Genomic DNA, 18,878 nt, shown 5'->3' on the forward strand with positions numbered 1-18,878 from the left:
TTTCCAGCATCAGGGTCTCTTCAAATGAGTCAGCTCTCTGCATCAGGTGACCAAAGTATTGGAGTTTCAGCTTTAGCATCAGTCCTTCCAATGAACATTCAGGACTGCTTTCCTTTAGGATGGACTGGTTGATCTCCTTGCAGTCCAAGGGACTCTCAAGAGTCTTCTCCAACACCACAGTTCAAAAGCATCAATTTTTCGGGGCTCAGCTTTCTTCACAGTCCAACTCTCACATCCATACATGACCACTGGAAAAACCATAGCCTTGACTAGACGGACCTTTGTTGGCAAAGTAATGTCTCTGCTTTTCAATATGCTATCTAGGTTGGTCATAGCTTTTCTTCCAAGGAGTAAGCGTCTTTTTATTTCATGGCTGCAGTCACCATCTGCAGTGATTTTGTAGTACTCGGGGATTACAAAGGCATTATTAAGGGACTTCTGGAAGACCATACAGCAAGTTATTTGCAGAGCCTAAACCCTTCCTGGAGAAGGCAGTGGCACCCCACTCCAGTATTCTTGCCTGGAAAATCCCACGGACAGAGGAGCCTGGTAGGCTGCAGTCCATGGGGTCACGAAGAGTCGAACACGACTGAGCGACTTCACTTTCACTTTTCACTTTCATGCATTGGAGAAGGAAATGGCAACCCACTCCAGTGTTCTTGCCTGGAGAATCCCAGGGACAGGGGAGGCTGGTGGGCTGCCATCCATTGGGTGGCACAGTTGGACACGACTGAAGCAACTTAGCAGCAGCAGCAGCAGCAACAAACCCTTCCTGGCACCTTACATCTTTGACTTTATATATGCAAAGTACTTAAAAGAGTCTGACACCACCAAGTGCTGTTGCACTATCTCTTGTTATTCTGATTAATCCTTCCCAAGAGGACTAATTATTTTATTATAATTCAAATAGAAATGGCTTTAATTCCTTCATAAATCAGTCAAAACCAACGGTGGTAAATGCATATGAAAAAATATTAGTAAATCATTTAAAAAGCATACTTACTGATTTATCTTCCTGGATAGTTGTAATTTGTATAAACATTATTTACATAAATATTCATACTTATAAAAGTAACTTTACAGTAAGTAAATACTAGTTACCATGTTAATTAAGATTTTTGAAAGTCACTAAATTATTTTAAAAAGTACTTGGCCACATCAGATAAAAAGATTTTCCCATGTCCCGCTAAAGTGGACCTTCTCCTTTTAAACACTTTTAATTACAAAAACTGACATAAGTAGAAAATAGAGCAAAAATGCAAATTACCTGTGATTCTAATCCCAAAGCACTCAACTTATTTTTCCTCATGTTTTTAACGTAACATGTCTCAAGTATTTATATTCATAATGCTAGCCTTTGTTTTTCGCGCTCCACCAGAAATCTCAGGTGCTTTAAATGTTTTACAAAACACAGAAGGAAAGGATTCAAAAATGCCCTACCTTAATGACCTATAATGAAAAAGAATCTGAAAATATATACCTGAATCATTTCTCTGTACACCTGACACTATTAACACTGTAAATAAACTATTCTTCAATTAAAAAATAATGCCCTACCTAACGTCTCCCATCCCCATGTTAAAAAGATAATGAGTGGGCCGAAATTTTAAAATTAACGGCTGTTTATGGGATACTAATAATTAATGCTTGTTAGTTACGTTTTAAAAGTAATGGTTAAGAGACGATATCAACCTGGGATAATCTCAATTCCCCGGCTGGGCAACCATGTGCCCTCACCCACGCAGTCCTCGCTGACAATCTCCCCACTGCACGCACGCGCGCGCTTCGGTACCGGCTCACTGCTCCCCGGGAACCGTGGAACAGTGCCGCCCATCACGCGCGAGGCCGGAGGTGGCTGAAGGACGACCTCGGTCCCCCCCCCGCCGGCCTCCACGCAGGAGCTTCGCTCATCTCTAGTGCCTGCCCCGCGAAGTGTAACTCGGGAATCCACTCAAAACAGGTTCAAACCAACATCGATGTCGTAAAGCAAGTGAAACAGCTCCCACCGCTCCTGTCCAAAAGCGGTAGAAAGCTGAGCTCTGAGAGAAGCGAGCAAGCCACAGAGGCACCGAGGCCTCCGTGGGGCCGCCCGAGGCAGGTGCGTCTCTCCACGCACCTCACGGCTAACTCGCATTTCGGATGCTGAGAGGTGGCGTTGGCGGGTGGGGGTGGGCGCGTCCTCTGCCGCACTGAGGCTGCGCGAACTCCGGGTCCCGGGCGGGGCGTCCCTCACGCACGCAGTGTTGCCGTGGAGACGGGGGGCGGGGCCGGCGCGAGACTTGCGTCCTGAGGCGCGGGAAGCGAGGGGGTGGCGGGCACGGGCCGTGACGGCCCGAGGGGTTGGGGCGGTATCTCCCGAGACTTGTCTGAGGCGGGAAGGCTCGGCCTCTGCGGCGGAGCCTAGAGGCGAGCGCACGTCCCTCCGAGCCAGGTCGGTGACTACTCTGTGGGCGCGTCCGCTTCCTCCTCCTCTGGAAGTGCAGGTGATGCTGCCTCCCCGCAGGGCTGAAGTGGGAGAGGGTAGGCGAGTGGAAAGGGCGCGCAGGACGGCGCCCGGCGTCGTCGCTTCTCGCCCCGCGTCCTCCCCGCGCGTCAGGTGAACCCGGGCGGGTACGAGTGCCGCGTCGGTGCTGGGCTCATTGGTGCGCGCGAATTCGAATTCCCTGCTGTGTGGCCGAGCGAACAGGGAGAGTTTGCAGAACTTAGGGGCCACACCAGAGCCCCGAGGGCCAATTGGGCGAACACCCGCAAGTGGGAGATTAGTGCTTTTTTTTTTTTTAGTTCAAACTAATTTACTTGTTTATTTTTGTTTGCACTGAGTCTTCGTTGCAGCGCTCGAGCTTTCTATGGTTGCCTGGTGGCATGTGGTATCTTAATTCCCTGGCCAGGGATGGAACCCAGGTCCTCTGCATTGGGACGCCGATTCTTAACCACTGGACCACCAGGGAAGCCTCGTGGTGCTGTTTTTATCTGATGGGAGGCAGTTCAGGTTTATTGTTAGCCTCTGGATTATAGTAAATATTTGTTGAGCGAATGGTGTTAGGTCCCTGTGTACCAGCCCCAGCTGTACCACTTAGTGATGATGTGGGCCCTTCATCTATAAAATGAAGATGGTTACCATCTGCTGAGGTGGTTGTGTTAAAGCAACTAGTTAATGAAGCGTGCTCAGTATTGATACTGTACCTGGGACAGAGTACCCGCTCCATGAATGCTATTTTGACTCTAATCTAGACTTTCTAGGTGGCATGGTACCCACCTAAGTGCCATAGAAGCATAAGGCTTGGAGGTCTCATGGAAGGCTTCCTGGAAGAAGTAGTTGAAATTTATTCTGCAACATGGCATATAAATTTAGGTATTTCCTTGCTTTTCTTTAGCAAGATCTCATTTCTCAGTTATTGTTAGAAGCTGCAGAATACTGTAGAAACTTCTTTAAGTTACTCTTGGATTTGCATTTTTCAAATTAACATGTGTATTAAAAAATTAGTATTGGGACTTTCCTGGCAGTTCAGTGGTTAAGATTCTCAGTTTCCAGTTTCCGGGGTGCAGGTTCCATCCTCCCTGGCCCAGGAACTAAGATCCCATATGCCGCCTGGCAGGGCCAAAAGAAAATTAATATTGAAAGCTTATATTAGAAAATAGTCTCCAGGTTGCAGTTCCAGTTTGCATTCTTCTAACTGTTCTTCCTCATGTTACTTGTAAATTGGAAGTAAATAACCTTATAGGTGATATTTTTTGATTTGTTAAATTTACACCTTGTGTCAACCATTATTCATGGGAAATAAGTACTTAGCTCAGTTTTTCTTTCCTCATCCCATCAACGTGGTTATGTGGTAATTTGTTGTTAATAGTGTTTACGTTAAATAACAAATATTCACTGTTGAACCAAATGTATGTGCCTGTGCACGCCCTCAGTTGCTCAGTTGTATCTGACTCTTTGCAACTCTGTGGACTGTAGCTTGACAGGCTCCTCTGTCCATGGAATTTTCCAGGCCAGAGTACTGGAGTGAGTTGCCATTTCCTTCTCCAGGGGATCTTCCCAACCTAGGGATGCAACCCAAGTCTCCTGCGTTGGCAGGCGGATTCTTTACCACTGGGCCATCTGGGAAGGCGCATGCTGAACCAAGTGGACTATTGCAACTCTTCCTCTCTTGTATATCCCATCATTTTTTCTGAGAATTAATGCTTGTCTTATTTTCTAATTTTCCTAGTATTCCATGCACAGATCACTAATTTTTGATTCGTGAAGAATCTGCTTACTGAAAAGTGTGCATCAAGCCACTGGTTGAATTTTCAGCAAAAAAAGATTAAGCAGAGAATGGAGAGGAAGGTTGACTCCAGGTGAGTGATGAGACTTGACAAAAAAGATAAGTGAAATTATGGCTTATTTAAAAGCTTGTAAACATTTTTTGTGTGAAAATAATAAATTCTTAAAATGCAGTTTTTTCCTAAAATCAGGAGTAGTGAGTAACAGTTTTTTGTTGATATTTTGGGTCTCTCATCTAGGGTATAGAGTATAATGCACATTTTGTACTTTATGTTACAGTCAGAATCCATTTTGGGTGTGTGGAGATATCCATCATTAAAATTCTTACTTTGAGCAGAAATAAGGATGATATTCCTGAGAAGTTATATTGAGGCTGGCTTTCTCCTTCTCCTCCTTTGGATCGTGGCTGCTTTCAGCCTGCACTAAGGTTCTTTTGATTGAAAATAAGAGACTTCAGTTCTGGCTAGCCAAGGAAAAAGGGAATTTACAAGAGACTACAATTTACTAACAAATCTCAGATTCACAGTGGTGACTTGCACCTGGCCCTTCATGAGTATCCTGCCCCTTAAGACAGAGGGACTGGTTCAGGGCTGGGCATGTGACTGCATGGGGCCAATCAGAGGTTTTCCTCTAAAGCTGGGACAGGCTTTGAAGAGTGAGACCCACCTGGTGCTGAGGTTATAGTGGCAGCTGCTGCAGTCTGCATGCTGCAAAGGCTGGGACCCTGTACGCAGGTCAGCACACTGAGAGAAGCAGGAAGAGTTGGCAATTTGAGCTGCCAGTTCTAGTCTTAAGGCTCATGTTCAGACTTCGGAAGTATGTGAGCTAGGGATTTACCTCTTTGTGCTGGCTATCTTCAGTATAACCCAGGGCTTTCCACTGAATTTGACCAGTGAGGTCCTGGTAGAAGATAGTGAGGAGAGAGGAAAGTGAGGCCAGACTGTTTATCCCCTTGGCTCCCTCCCTGCAAGATGCCTTTTGGCTTCAGTCTTTCCCAGCATCATAGTCTTTACCAATGAGTTGGCTCTTCGCATGAGGTGGCCAAACTATTGGAGCTTCAGCATCAGTTCTTCCAATGAATATTCAGGGTTGATTTCCTTTAAGATTGATTGGTTTGATTTCCTTGCAGTGCAAGGGATTCTTAAGAGTCTTTTCCAGCACCACAATTCAAAAGCATCAATTCGTTGGCACTCAGCCTTCTTTATGGTCCAGTACTCACATCCGTACATGACTGCTGGAAAAACCATAGCTTTGACTATACGGACCTTGGTTGGCAAAGTGATGTCTCTGCTTTTTAATACGCTGTCTGGGCTCGTTATAGCTTTCCTTCCAAGGAGCAAGCAACCTTGCATCCTAACTAACATGCAGAAGGTTTTTGTTTATTTATTTGGCTATGCTGGGTCTTAGTTGCAGCGTGTAGGATCCAAGTCCCTTACCAGGGATTGAACTCGGGCCCCCTGCATTGGTAGCACAGAGTCTTAGCCACTGAACCACCAGGGAAATCCCCATACAGAAGTTTCTTTCTTTCTTTGTTTTTTTTTTTTTAAATAGAATCTACTAGGTCTTGGGCAAGGTGGAAGCCAGCGTAGCTGGAGAGACCTATTCAGTAGCGTTTGGTCCCTTCCTCCTGAGTAGTGCCATCTTTGTACTTCAGCCCCCATGTCCTGTACAGACTGTGTCTCAGCTCAAAATTCAGTTCAAGGAGAATGAATCTGGTTGGTCCAACGTAAGTCAAATTTCTCCCCCTGCTCTAATCAAGTTTTTCTTGGAGTAGGGTCATGGAGCTCCCAGCACAGCTTCTGAGGTCCTACCCCTGCTGATCTCACAGCTTTTGAGGGATCCATCCTCAAAAGCTGAATCCATGCCCTGACAGTGTTTAGCAGTGATCCGTAGAGAGCTTGTCAGGCTTGCCTGCCTTTAGCTTCTGAAACAAATTAACCATGGCCTTAAATTGAAACTCTGTTTCCTCAAATAGTCTGCAGCTTTAGGATGGGAAGCTTTGATAGGAGAATGGATTCCCTAGGTATTCTGCTGTAAAGCAGTCTGAGATCCACCGTGTGAGTCCTGCAGGACTCCTTGACGTTCCTTTACTCTCCTTGAACGTCTACACTGCTCATACCTAGTATTCACACCAGCTATTTCCAGTTCCCAACTCCCGACTAGTTTCTACTCATACTTCCAAACTCAGGTCCAGTATCGTCTCTAGGAAGCCTCTTCCCACCCTGTTCCCCCTCCCCTCCCAGTGTGGATGAGGCACCCAGTGTGGGTGTTCCCATAACACACTAAGTTTACCTTTTTCGTGGCATTTAATGATTGGTATTCTCATTGTCGTCTTGATACACCATTAACTCTTGAGAAACTCTTAAGTGTCCAGTACACTTTCTCTGAGTGAATAAAAAGTGTATGTGTATGTGTGCGAATATACACGTATAGCATACACAGATACACATCTCTTTAGTATCTGAAGCCTGTGTGGATCTGTTGTTTCTGTTACCTTACGCGGAGTCGAGCTTCTTTGTATGCTGGACCCGGTACATTACAGGACTGTCTCTAGGTTTATGAAGGTGCCTCCCTTCCTAAAGGGTTTGCATTTCCCTTTGTTATTCTCCTTGGTGCATTACTATTCCACAGTCGCCTTAAACCAGTTGTAAGGCTTACGATTCCCTGACCCTCTTAGAACCCAGAGTGTAAATTCTCACAAGGCTGTAGAACTTCTGATTCACCCACACCCTCAATTTAGAGAATGGGCCCTGAGTCTTTTGGAGATGGGCTTGTGCTTTCTAAACTGATGTACCTGTCAGCATGCCAATTACTTCCATTCATTTCAGTGCATGAAGTACCAGTTAATTTGTTTACAATGAGAAATAACTAGGGAAACCAGCAGTGTATGCCTACCTGCTGCAGGAAGCCATATTATATTCTGAAGTTTTCTTAGGAAGTTTGAAATCACAGTGTGGAAACATAGTTGATATATTACCTCCAGGATGAGTGCAGAGTATTCAAATCTGACTGTGTTACCCCTCCCTACTTAGAACTTTCCAGTGACTCTTGTTGCCTTTGGGCTCCAGTCCATGCTCCTTTACTTGGCTTTCAAGGCGTCTCCACAGACCGTTTTCTAGCCTCATTTCTCACCACTCTATGCCTCATACTCTGTTTGCAGCTGTCCAGCTCTGTTGTTTGGGTCAGGTTCAAGAAATCCAGAGTTGTTGTTATTGTTTAGTTGCTGAGTCGTGTCCAACTCTTTGCAACCCCATGGACTGTTGCCCACCAGGTTTCTCTGTCCATGGGATTCTCCAGGGAAGAATACTGGATCAGATTGCCATTTCCTTCTCCAGGAGATCTTCCTGACCCAGGGATTGAACCTATGTCTCCTGCATTGGCAGGTTGATTCTTTACCCTGAGCCACCTGGGAAGCCCGAAATCCAAAGTAATGGATGCTAAACAAGATGGAAGTGATTTTCCTTTCACACATAGGAAGTCTGGAGGCAGGTGGTTACGATGATTATGTTCAGTAAGGTTCTTATGGACCCAGGACCTTCCCCCGTCCGCACCGCCATCTCTGAAAGGTCCTCATCCTTCCGGTTCAAGCGTGCAGCCATTCCGAGCAGCAGGTAGGAGCAAAATAGGAAGACAAAGTGTACATTGGCTGGCCCTTAAGGCAGATCGTAGGAACCTGCCACCTGATGAGCCCCTATACATCCTCTTAGAACTTAATTTTAGAAAGTAGGAGTAGGGGAGCCTCAGAAATGTAGCCCTTATTCTGGGCAGCCATGTGTGCAGCCAAGTAGAGGATAAATACTGGGAGCGTGTCAGTGTCCTATGCTTGCTGTAAGCTGTCGATATTCTTGTTTTCTCATTGTAAGACATGAGAAACACACTGAATACACATTTGTCTTTGTAGCATATTAAAAAACTGAGAAATTACTTTGCTGACAAAGGTCCACATAGTCAAAGCTATGGTTTTTCCAGTAGTCATGTATGGATTTGAGGGTTGGACCATAAAGAAGGCTGAGCATCGAAGAATTGCTGCTTTTGGTGATATTGGAGAAGACTCTTGAGAGTCCCTTGGACTGCAAGGAGATCAAACCAGTCATTCCTAAAGGAAATCAACCCTGAATATTCATTGGAAGGACTGATTCTGAAGCTCCAATACTTTGACCACTTGATGCAAAGAGCTGACTCATTAGAAAAGACCCTGATGCTGGGAAAGACGGAAGGCAGGAGGAGAAGGGGGCCACAGAGGATGAGATGGTTGGATGGCACCACTGACTCAATGCACATGAGTTTGAGCAGCTCCAGGAGATGTTGAAGGACAGGGAAGCCTGGCGTGCTGCAGTCCATGGGGTTGAAGAGTGTCGGACACGACTGAGTGAACAACAGCAACGACAGCAAGCCCCAGGCTGTACTGTGTTGCTGAGCGTATTACAGTAGGTGCTTGATACTGAGAGAATAAACGAACACTGCAGGGAGCACCTGCCAAGTAAATAGTTAAATGAATTGGTCAGGGCATGCCTTCCCCTGGGCACTGTTTTGTTTTTTAAATTTTTCTTAATTTTAAAAAAGTCGAAAAAAGTCAAAGTATAGTTGATTTGCGGTGTGTGTGTTTCAGGTGTACAGCAAAGTGATTAAGTTACACATATGTATATGTTCTTTTTCATATTCTTTTCCCTTGGAGGTTATTACAAGATACTGAATATAGTTCCCTGTGCTATATACAGTGGGTCCTTGTTTATTTTATAGTAGTGTGTATCTGTTACTCCCAAACTCGCAATTTATCCATTTCACTTCTGGTAACACCAAGTTTTCTGTATTTGTGAATCTGTTTCTGTTTTGTAAATAAGTTCATTTATATCATATTTTAGATTCCCCATGTGAGTGATATTGTATGATAATTTCTTTATCTGCCTCACTTCACTTAGTATGAGAATCTCCAGGTTCATCCATGTTGCTGCAAATGGCATTATTTCATTTTTTATGACTAATATTCCATTGTGTATATATGTACCACATCTTGTCTACCTATTCATCTGTCGATGGCCATTTAGGCTTCTTTCATGTCTTGGCTATTGTAAATATTGCTGCTTTGACCATTGGGGTACATGTGTCTTTTTGAATTAGAGTTTTTGTCTTTTCTCCTTGTCCCTTTTGAATGAACATTTTCAGATTCTGTCTCCTCACTTCTGTTTTTCTGTGTTTCTTGGCTAATCATCATCCTCCCATTGACATTTTTTTTAAAAAAAAGCAATTGTATTCCTGTGTTCTGAATTAAACCAGGCTCCTCCCTGTTCCTCATGATTGTTGGGTTTCTGGTATTGTTTTTGAAGTACCTTCTGTTTCATCTTTCTTTCCTTCTGCCTTTCCTTTGTTCCATAAGTGAACACATTTTATATGTCTACCTACTGTGAGTGCCTGGCAGTGTGTTAGGGGCTGAGTATATATTAGCAGATAAAAGTGGTTCCTTTCATCATGAGGCCTTGTGATGGGAAACAGGCATATATGTACGGAGACAAATCTGTGGCTTCAGTTTGTGATCTCTTCCTTTCGGTGTTAGAATAGCTTAGATTTCTGGGGCTACTTCACTTACACCAGAGTTGGTATCCTTATGATCTTTAAACTTACAGAGCTGCAAATAGTTCATTGCTGCTTGACTCACTAGCTGGTGAGGGGGAGCCCAGAGTCTGATGAAAGGAGAGAGCAGTGGTCAGGGATGACTTCAGGCGTGGGCCTCCCCGTCTGATGACCTGTTTATGACGTAACAGGACTTCAGAAGGGCACTGACCTAGCACTTTTTCCTTGAGTTTGCTGTTTCATAAGCTCTTAACATTTTTAGAGCCTCTTTTATTTTTATGGTAAAAGGAGTGGGATGAAAGCCTCATTTTAAAATTTTTTGTTAATGTTTTATTTTGAAATAATTTCAAATTTAGAGAAACATTGCAAGATTGGGACAAAGAACTATATATCTTTCTCATCCCAGGTTTTCCTGTTGACATTTTTACCGCATTCATCTGGTTCTGTCTCTCTCCTCCCCGCATCTCCGTCGTCTGTCTGTCTCCTCTCAGTGTTTTTGTGTCATTTATAGACACGTGCAGAGGGGCAAAGCATTTTAGTCCCCGATACACATGCTTCTGGCTGGACTCAAACACAGCCACGCTCTGCCTTCTCCTTTCAGCTCATACTGTAGGTGAGGACCCTTCTCCAGTCTGTGTACTGCCATCTTTTCACAGTTTGTGCTTTCTGTTGACAGTTTTGCTGTTTGAAGTGGCCCCTAATCAGAGCACTGAAGTTCTGTCCAGTGTTCCTTGGTACAGGAAGACTGTGATGTACCTTAGGAAGAAAATGTAGGGGACTTCTTTGGCGGTTCAGAGGTTAAGACTCCACTCTCTCAGTGCTGGGGGTGCGGGTTCAATCCCTGGTTGGGAAACTAAGATCCCGCGTGCCTTGTTTGTTGTCCATTTGCTCAGTCGTGTCCGACTCTTCGCGACCCTATGGACAGCAGCACGCCAGGCTTCCCTTTCTTTCACCATCTCCTTGAGTTTGCTCAAACTCATGTCCGTTGAATCGGTGATGCCATCCATCCATCTCATCCTCTTGTCGTCCCCTTCTCCTCCTGCCTTCAGTCTTTGCCGGGATCAGGGTCTTTGAGATGTGGCCTTGAGATCAGGCCTTGAGACGAGGCCAAAAATAAAAAAGAAAGTGTAGGCCTTCCTGGTGGCCCAGTGGTTAAGAATCTGCCTGCCAGTGCAGGGACCACAGATTTGATCCTAGTCTGGGAAGATTCCACGTGTCACGGGGCGACTAAGCCTGTGCGCCCCAGCTACTGAGTCCACGCTCTAGAGCCCGTGCTCCATAATAAGAGAAACCCCTGCTAGGAGAAGCCTGTGCACTGCAGTGAAGAGGAGCCACTGCTGGCTGCCACTAGAGAAAGCCCATGCACAGCAGTGAAGACCCAGCACAGCTGGAAATAATTTTTTTAAAAAGTGTATGTTAGATGCACTTTGTCCAAGCATGAGTTACAGGGCTGTTGGCTGTGAGTTCAATGTTAAAGACTCTCCATATGTATTAAGTATGGTGTCTTTAAACACAGGCACACAGAAAACAAGGCTCCGTATTGATTAGTTGATGATATTTTTTTGGCATGCAGGATCTTAGTTCCATTACCAGGGATCAAACCTACGCCCCCTGCAGTGGCAACGTGGAGCCTTGACCACTAGACTGCCAGGGAAGTCCCCATGAGAATGCTTTTAAAGACTGGCAGGAAGCTAACTATGTGTTCTCCTGTAGGGACAGTGGTTCGGTATATTCACTAGCTCAGTGCTTATGGTGGCTTTATAGAACTTACCACAAACAATGAGAATCAAACTATGTGTTTCCTCCCTCCCCTGGGCCCTTTGTGAGTAAACTGAAGTCAGTTGTCCCCAAAATGATATTTATAGCAGAAAGAAAACAACAAAATGTAAGAAAAACTTCCCTTTTCATTTTGTCTTTTTAATATTTATTCATTTATTTGGCTCTGCTGGGTCTTAGTTGCAGCATGTGGAATCTAACTCCCTGACCAGGGTTTGAACCTGGGCCCCCTGCATTAGGAGCACAGTCTTAGCCACTGGACCACCAGGGAAGTCCCTCATTTTGTCTTTTTAGTCCCCTTTAATTTGGAAATATTTCTCAATATTTCCTTATCTTCCATGACCTAACATTTTTGAAGAGTTTAGCTTACCTTTTATGCATATATTTGAATTTGTTCAGTGTTTCTTCATGATGAATTCAAGTTATGTATTTTTGGCAAGAATTTCACAGAAATGATGCTGTGTTCTCAGTACGTCAATATCAGGAGATTTGGTCCTATTACCATTGATGTTAACTTTTATCACTTGGTATAGATGATATCTGTCAGGTTTCTCCACTATAAAGAAGTGAATAAGTGTTTTATGGGGAGATACGTTGAAACTACATTAATAGCCTATTTCTCATCAGACTGGCACCCACTTGTTTTTACATCCATTGATGATTCTTAGCTGAGTCAGTTATTCCTGTGATGGTTCTTAAAAGTTTATTAGTTGTATTCTACTGCAGAGTAGAGCTTCCCATTTTTCTTCATCTATTTATTTACTCATTTACTTACTTCAGTATGGATTTGTGGATTCCTGTTTTATTCAGTGGGTTTTAGTCTGTTACTGCCAAAATTGTCCCAGATTTGGCCAATGGGAGCCCTTTTCGGCTGGTTCCTGTGTCCTTTTGACATTCTCCTGTCATTCTTTGAACATTTCTTTACTGTCTGATCCAGTAAGATAGTGCAGCTTGTCTTGTATTTTTCTTGTCTCAGATCTGAAAGTCAGCCGTATTTCCAGGCACTGCCACTTCCTCTTAGTAGGCAGTGACATTTTAGAAACAGTATTTGAGCTCTACGTTTGCTCATTCCTGGTGGGATGTTGTTGCCACCAGATATTTCCTGCAGGCAGATCTCTGACACGTGTTTTTGAAAATCATGCTGCTGCTGCTGCTGCTAAGTCGCTTCAGTCGTGTCCGACTCTGTGTGACCCCGTAGACGGCAGCCCACCAGGCTCCCCTGTCCCTGGGATTCTCCAGGCAAGAACACTGGAGTGGGTTGCCATTTCCTTCTCCAATGCATGAAAGTGAAAAGTGAAAGGGAAGTCGCTCAGTCGTGTCCGACTCTTCGAGACCCCATGGACTGCAGCCTTCGAGGCTCCTCTGTCCATGGGATTTTCCAGAATCATGAGTTCATACCAATAAGAAAATCTCTTAATGTTTCTAAAATGGGATTAAAAGTCATAAATTTAGTGTTTGGTCAAGGTGTGTAGTTTCACATTGATGTAAAAGTCACATAACCTGGAAATCATTCCTAGTTGTTTCTGCATGAAGAAACCTATTTCTAACTTGAAAATGATTCCCCTTAAATGACACGTTAAAGAAGTATGTGTTAGGACTGAGGTCTCCAAGGTGCCCTGCAGCTCTGTAGCTTCTGCCTAGAGCTGATCTAGTAGTGCCCACCTCCAGATGGGGTGGGCATTTCTTTTTTTTGTTGTTTATTTTAATAATTTTTATTTATTTTTTGGCTGCACTGGGTCTTTGTTGATGCACAAGAGCTTTTCTCTAGTTGCTGTGAGCGAGGGCTATTCTGTAATTGCGGTGCAAAGCCTTCTCTTTGCAGTGGCCTCTCTTGTGAGGCATGGGCTCTAGGGTGCTTGGGCTTCAGTAGTTGTGGCTCCTGGGCTTTAGAGCACAACAGACTTAGTTGCTCTGCAGCATGTGAGATCTTCCCGGACCAGGGACCAAACCCATGTCTCCTGCATTGGCAGGCGGATTCTTTACCACTGAGGCCCCAGGGAAGCCTGGGGGGTGGGTGTTTTTGTCAGAGATTGGGCAGTTTATTGTCCTTGAAGTAGAGTTATTACCTTTCTGTCTTGATGAGCTTATCTTTTTAATTTCACTTGTATGTTTAAAGATATTTGCATCACGTGCAGAGATAATTTGGTTCTCTCCTTTTCTCCTCAAATTTGAGGTCTTTTAGGGACAGTGCAGTAAAGAAACCTTATTCTCCAAAGATACTGTCCACAAAGAAGCCCTTTGCATTCTCTGGGAGCCGGAGTGAGGTATCTAGGGCCAGTCACCCAGTGAAATACCATCCCTCACAGGCCTGGACCCGAAGGGGCCGGCTAAGAGAACTGCGTGTCAGGTGAGCTTGCCAGGGGTTCCCTGCCTCAGGGACTTGGTCATTGTTCCCCTTTTTGGTTAAAACAAGGGGGTGAGTCTTATTCTCTTATCTCAGTTAATTGGAGACCGCAATGCCTGTTCGCCATGATGGAATGCTCAGAATATTTGGGAATATGCAAATGTAAAAGCCATCATTGAGTGTTTTCATTCATGGTCTCCACTTGTGCCCCACAATGTGTAAGCTATAAAGAGTCTTCCAGAAAAAGTCTAAACGTGATCCAAGAAAATGATCATTTTCTGCTACTCTTGATTAGGTCTTTGAAAGGCATCCTTTTGTTTATTCAGCAAAAAGTTATCAGGTGCCTGCCTGGCCAGGTGTGGTGTTAGATGCTGAGCGTATAAGGTGAATATGACATTCCTAGTGCAAGAGCTCACGGAAGTGTAAAGTCAAGTAGGCTTGGCAGACAAGCCACAACAGTGAAGTGTGGTAAGTGCTGTGAGGAGGGCGGATGTGGTCCCCAGGCCCATGGGGCGAGAACAGTGCACTAGCCCGGCATTGCCAGCAGTGACTTCCTGGAGAGGTGGAGTTTAGCTGAGTCCTGAAGGATAAGTAAGATTAAGGCAGGTAAAGGGCAGGAGGGAGAGTGTTCCAGGCTGAACCTGGAGGTTAACTGGCCAAGACATGCTCACCTTCCTGTGTGCTCCAGGTAGCGTGCTAGGGATACTGTGAGCCACGGTCCCTGCTCTCAGGCTCAGAGTGCAGAGGGAATGATGGGCACCCTGTGAGCGGTTTCCTGGGATTCTGCATCATAACATTACTCTGGGGGCTGGAGCAGGGCTGAGAGTACCAAGCTCCTTGCTCTGTTTGGTTGGGGAGAGCCCAGGAAAGCTTCACATAGGAGTGAGCATTGAAGATGAACCTTGTTGGGTAAGCGAGCATTTGCCAGGCCTTTGCCAGGTGTTTCGGGCAAGAAGAATGTGAACAAAAGCACTAGCGTATACTTCCTGTTCCTCAATTCTGAAGTCTTTATGGACAGAGTATATTAATAGTGTTTTTAAAAAATAATCTGCTCAATTTTAGCTTTTAAAATCTGTCCCATCTTGTGCTATTTTTTAAAAATTTATATTAATGCAGAATAATTGGCTTTACAATATTGTGTTGGTTTCTGCCATATATCAACATGAATCAGCCACAGGTGTCCATATTATCACCTCCCTTTTGAACTTCCCTACGGCCTCCCACCCCATCCCATCCCACCCCTCTAGATTGTCACAGAGCCCCAGGCTGAGTTCCCTGTACCATACAGCAAATTTCCCTTTTTTCTGTCTGATGCAGGATTATCTATGATTCACCTTCGACTCACGCTAGCATCCCACCCCCTGAGACCATTAAATTTCCGTCTCCTTTCCAGAAAATTGATGATACAAACCAGATGGAGTTCTTAAATGTGTATGTCCTTTCTCTCCTTCTTTCAGATGCGTGGCCAGAAAGTACTTTCATTTGTGGATTCGCATGACTTTTGGAAGAGTGTTTCCCTCTAAAGCCAGGTAGTATTAGCTCAGAACACCAGACTTCCCCCGAGTTTCATCCTGGGTTTCTGTTTTGCACGAAGCCCATGTGTAACCTTCATCCTGGCGTGTGTTTCATTCCCCCTCTGCTCCTCCCCGGCCGCCAGGAGGGGAGGATGATATAATGGTAGCCTAACACTTACTAGTCTGACTGAATGAATGTTATAAAGGAACCACAAATAAACTAGGACAGCTAAGACCCTCTCGGGGAAGAAGTATTTGCCCTGGAGAAGCAAATGAGCTCTTTCAGGTCCCTGTTGAGAGTAACAGATTGACTTGGTCTGGGGCAGAACCTAGGGAAAAGTTGACGCTGTCAAGGGGCGTGAAATATAGTCAGGTGTAAGTCCCACAGCTTCAGTTTGTCTAGGCTGCCGCCTACTGCTGTGGGTGTTAGTGAAGATCATTATGGCTGCAGTGCTCAGAGTGGACCACACGGGGAAGACACTGGGGTCAGGACACTGCAGGAGGGGCCAGTGTAGGGAATGTTTCAGAGAACTGAGAACCATTGAGAATGTTGTTGTTGTTATTCTGTTGCTAAATCATGTCCAACTCTTTTTGACCTCGTGGACTGCAGCATACCAGGCTTCCCTGTCCTTCACTATCTCCCAGAGCTTGCTCAAACTCATGCCTGTTGTGTCGGTGATGCCATCCTTTGCATCTTGTCCTCTCTCGCCCCTCTCTCCTCCCACCTTCAGTCTTTCCCAGCATCAGGGTCTTTTCTAACGAGTCAGCTCTTTGCTTCAGGTGGCCAAAGTATTGGAGCTTCAGCTTCCGCATGACTCCTTCCAGTGAACATTCAGGGTTGATTTCCTTTAAGATTGACTGGTTTGATCTCCTTGCTGTTCAAGGGACTCTCAAGAGTCTTCTCCAGCACCACAGTTCAAAAACATCAATTCTTTGGCACTGAGTCGTCTTTATGGTCCGATTCTAACATCCATACATGACTACTGGAAAAACCATAACTTTGACAAGACAGACCTTTTTGGTAAAGTGATGTCTCTGCTTTTTAATATGCTGTCTAGGTTTGTCATAGCTTTTTTCACAATGAGCAAGTGTCTTTTAATTTCATGGCTGCAGTCACCATCCGCAGTGATTTTGGAGCCCAAGAAAATGAAGTCTGCCACTGTTTCCATTTTTTTCTCCATCTGTTTGCCTTGAAGTGATGGGACCGGATGCTCTAATCTTTTTTTGTTGTTGTTGAATTTTAAGTCAGCTTTTTCACTCTCCTTTTACGCTTTCATCAAGAGGCTCTTTAGTTCCTCTTTGATTTCTTCCATTAGGGTGGGATAATCTGCATATCTGAGGTTCTTGATATTTCTCCCAGCCATCTTGATTTCAGCTTGTGATTCATCAGAGTACATCTATTTCACATGATGTACTCTGCATATAAATTAAATAAGCAGGGTTACAGTATACAGCCTTGTTGTATTCCTTTCCCAATTTTTTTTTTAGATTAAAAAAATTTTATTTATTTTAATTGGAGGCTAATTGCTTTACAGTGTTGTGGTGGTTTTTGCCGTCCATTGACGTGAATCAGCCATGAGTATACATGTGTCCCCCTGTCCTGAACCCTCCTCCCACCTCCCTCACCATTCCATCCCTCTGGGTTGTCCCAGCACACCAGCTTTGAGTGCCCTGCTTCCTGCATCGAACTTGGACTGGTCATCTATTTCACATATGATAATATACATATTTCAGTGCTATTCTCTCAAATCACCCCACCCTCGCCTTCTCTCACAGAGTCCAAATGTCTGTTCTTTACACCTGTGTCTCTTGGTGTCTTTCATATAGGGTTGTCTTTACCATCTTTTAAATTCCATATATATGTGTTAATATACTATATTGGTGTTTTTCTTTCTGACTTACTTCACTCTGTATAATAGGCTCCAATTTCATCCACCTCATTAGAACTGACTCAAATGCATTCTTTTTTGTAGTTGAGTAATACTCCATTGTGTATATGTACCACAGCTTTCTTATCCATTGATCTGCTGATGGACATCTAGGTTGCTTCCATGTCCTGGCTATTGTAAACAGTGCTGCGATGAACATTGGGGTACACGTGTCTCTTTCAATTCTGGTTTCCTCGGGTTGTATGCCCAGCAATCGGATTGCTGGGTCATAAGGCAGTTCTGTTTCCAGTTTTTTAAGGAATCTCCACACTGTTCTCCATAGTGGCTGTACTAGTTTGCAGTCCCACCAACAGTGTAAGAGGGTTCCTTTTTCTCCACACCCTCTCCACATTTATTGTTTGTAGACTTTTTGATGGCAGCCATTCTGACCAGCATGAGATGGTACCTCATTGTGGCTTTGATTTGCATTTGATAAGCAGTCAGTTGTTCCATGTAGGGTTCTAAATGTTACTTCTTGACCCACATGCAGGTTTCTCAGGAGGGAGGTAAGGTGGTCTGGTATTCCCATCTCTTTAAGAATCTTCAACAGTTTGTTGTGATCCACAGAGTCAAAGGCTTTGGCATAGGCAATGAAGTAGGTGTTTTTCTGGTATTCTCTTGCTTTTTCTATGACCCATCGGATGTTGGCAGTTTGATCTCTGATTCCTCTGCCTTTCTAAGTCCAGCTTGTACATCTAGAAGTTCTTGGTTCACTGTTGAAGTGAACTATTGTTTACTTCAGTGAAATGAAGTGTACTGTTGAAGCCTAGCTTGAAGGATTTTGAGCATTACTTTGGTAACGTGTGAAATTAGTGCAATTGTACAGTAGTTAGAACATTCTTTGGCATTTGGGATTGGAATAAAAACTGACCTTTTCCAGTCCTGTGGACATTGCTGAGTTTTCCAAATTTGCTGGCATATTGAGTGCGGCACTTTCACAGCATCATCTTTTAGGATTTGAAATAGCTTAACTGGAATTCCATCACCTCCACTAGCTTTGTTCATAGTAATGCTTCCTAAGACCCACTTGACTACACACTCCAGGGTGTCTGGCTTAAGGTGAGTGATGACACCATTCTGGTCATCCATGTCATTAAGACCTTTTTTGTACAGTTCTTCTGTGTATTCTTGCCACCTCTTCTTAATATCCTCTGTTTCCATTAGGTCCATGGTGTTTCCTGTCCTTTATTGTGCCATCTTTGCATAAAGTGTTTCCTTGGTATCTCTAGTTTTCTTGAAGAGATTGCTAGTCTTTCCTGTTCTGTAATGTGTTTTTAAAAGCTGGAATGTTACGGGTTCTCACCCCTTCCCCCTCTCCTTGCTATGCCTTCTCCTTTTTCTGACAGAATAGCTTTCCTGATCTGGAAAACCAAGGTCTCTTGATTCAGAGTCTCTCGAACAAATTCAGCTTTTGTCTGTGTTCTCTGAAATCTTTTCCCTGTATACCTGGGGGAGGGCCTTGCTGTTCCCGTCTTCTCCCCGGG

General features: G+C 44.4%; 1 protein-coding gene across 12 annotated transcripts in view; it reads left to right on the plus strand.

Annotated features, from left to right (window-relative positions):
* Positions 1-18,878, plus strand: part of SFI1 (SFI1 centrin binding protein) — a 97,513-nt gene that overhangs the window by 4,516 nt on the left and 74,119 nt on the right. For 8 of the 12 annotated variants that reach the window (XR_009730482.1, XM_061385440.1, XM_061385445.1 and 5 more), the window contains exons 1-4: positions 2,342-2,431; positions 4,209-4,338; positions 13,782-13,955; positions 15,410-15,481. Coding sequence is in view for 11 of the 12 variants with exons in the window: in XM_061385440.1 (XP_061241424.1) it covers positions 4,316-4,338; positions 13,782-13,955; positions 15,410-15,481 (269 nt within the window). In the remaining variant the exon portion in view is untranslated. Of the gene's footprint in view, positions 1-2,341; positions 2,484-4,208; positions 4,339-13,781; positions 13,956-15,409; positions 15,482-18,878 lie in introns of those variants that run through there. The other 4 variants (XM_061385443.1, XM_061385441.1, XM_061385442.1 and 1 more) reach the window with 4 other exon arrangements.

This window comes from Bos javanicus, chromosome 17 (genome assembly GCF_032452875.1).
Source record: "Bos javanicus breed banteng chromosome 17, ARS-OSU_banteng_1.0, whole genome shotgun sequence".
Lineage (NCBI taxonomy): Eukaryota > Metazoa > Chordata > Mammalia > Artiodactyla > Bovidae > Bos > Bos javanicus.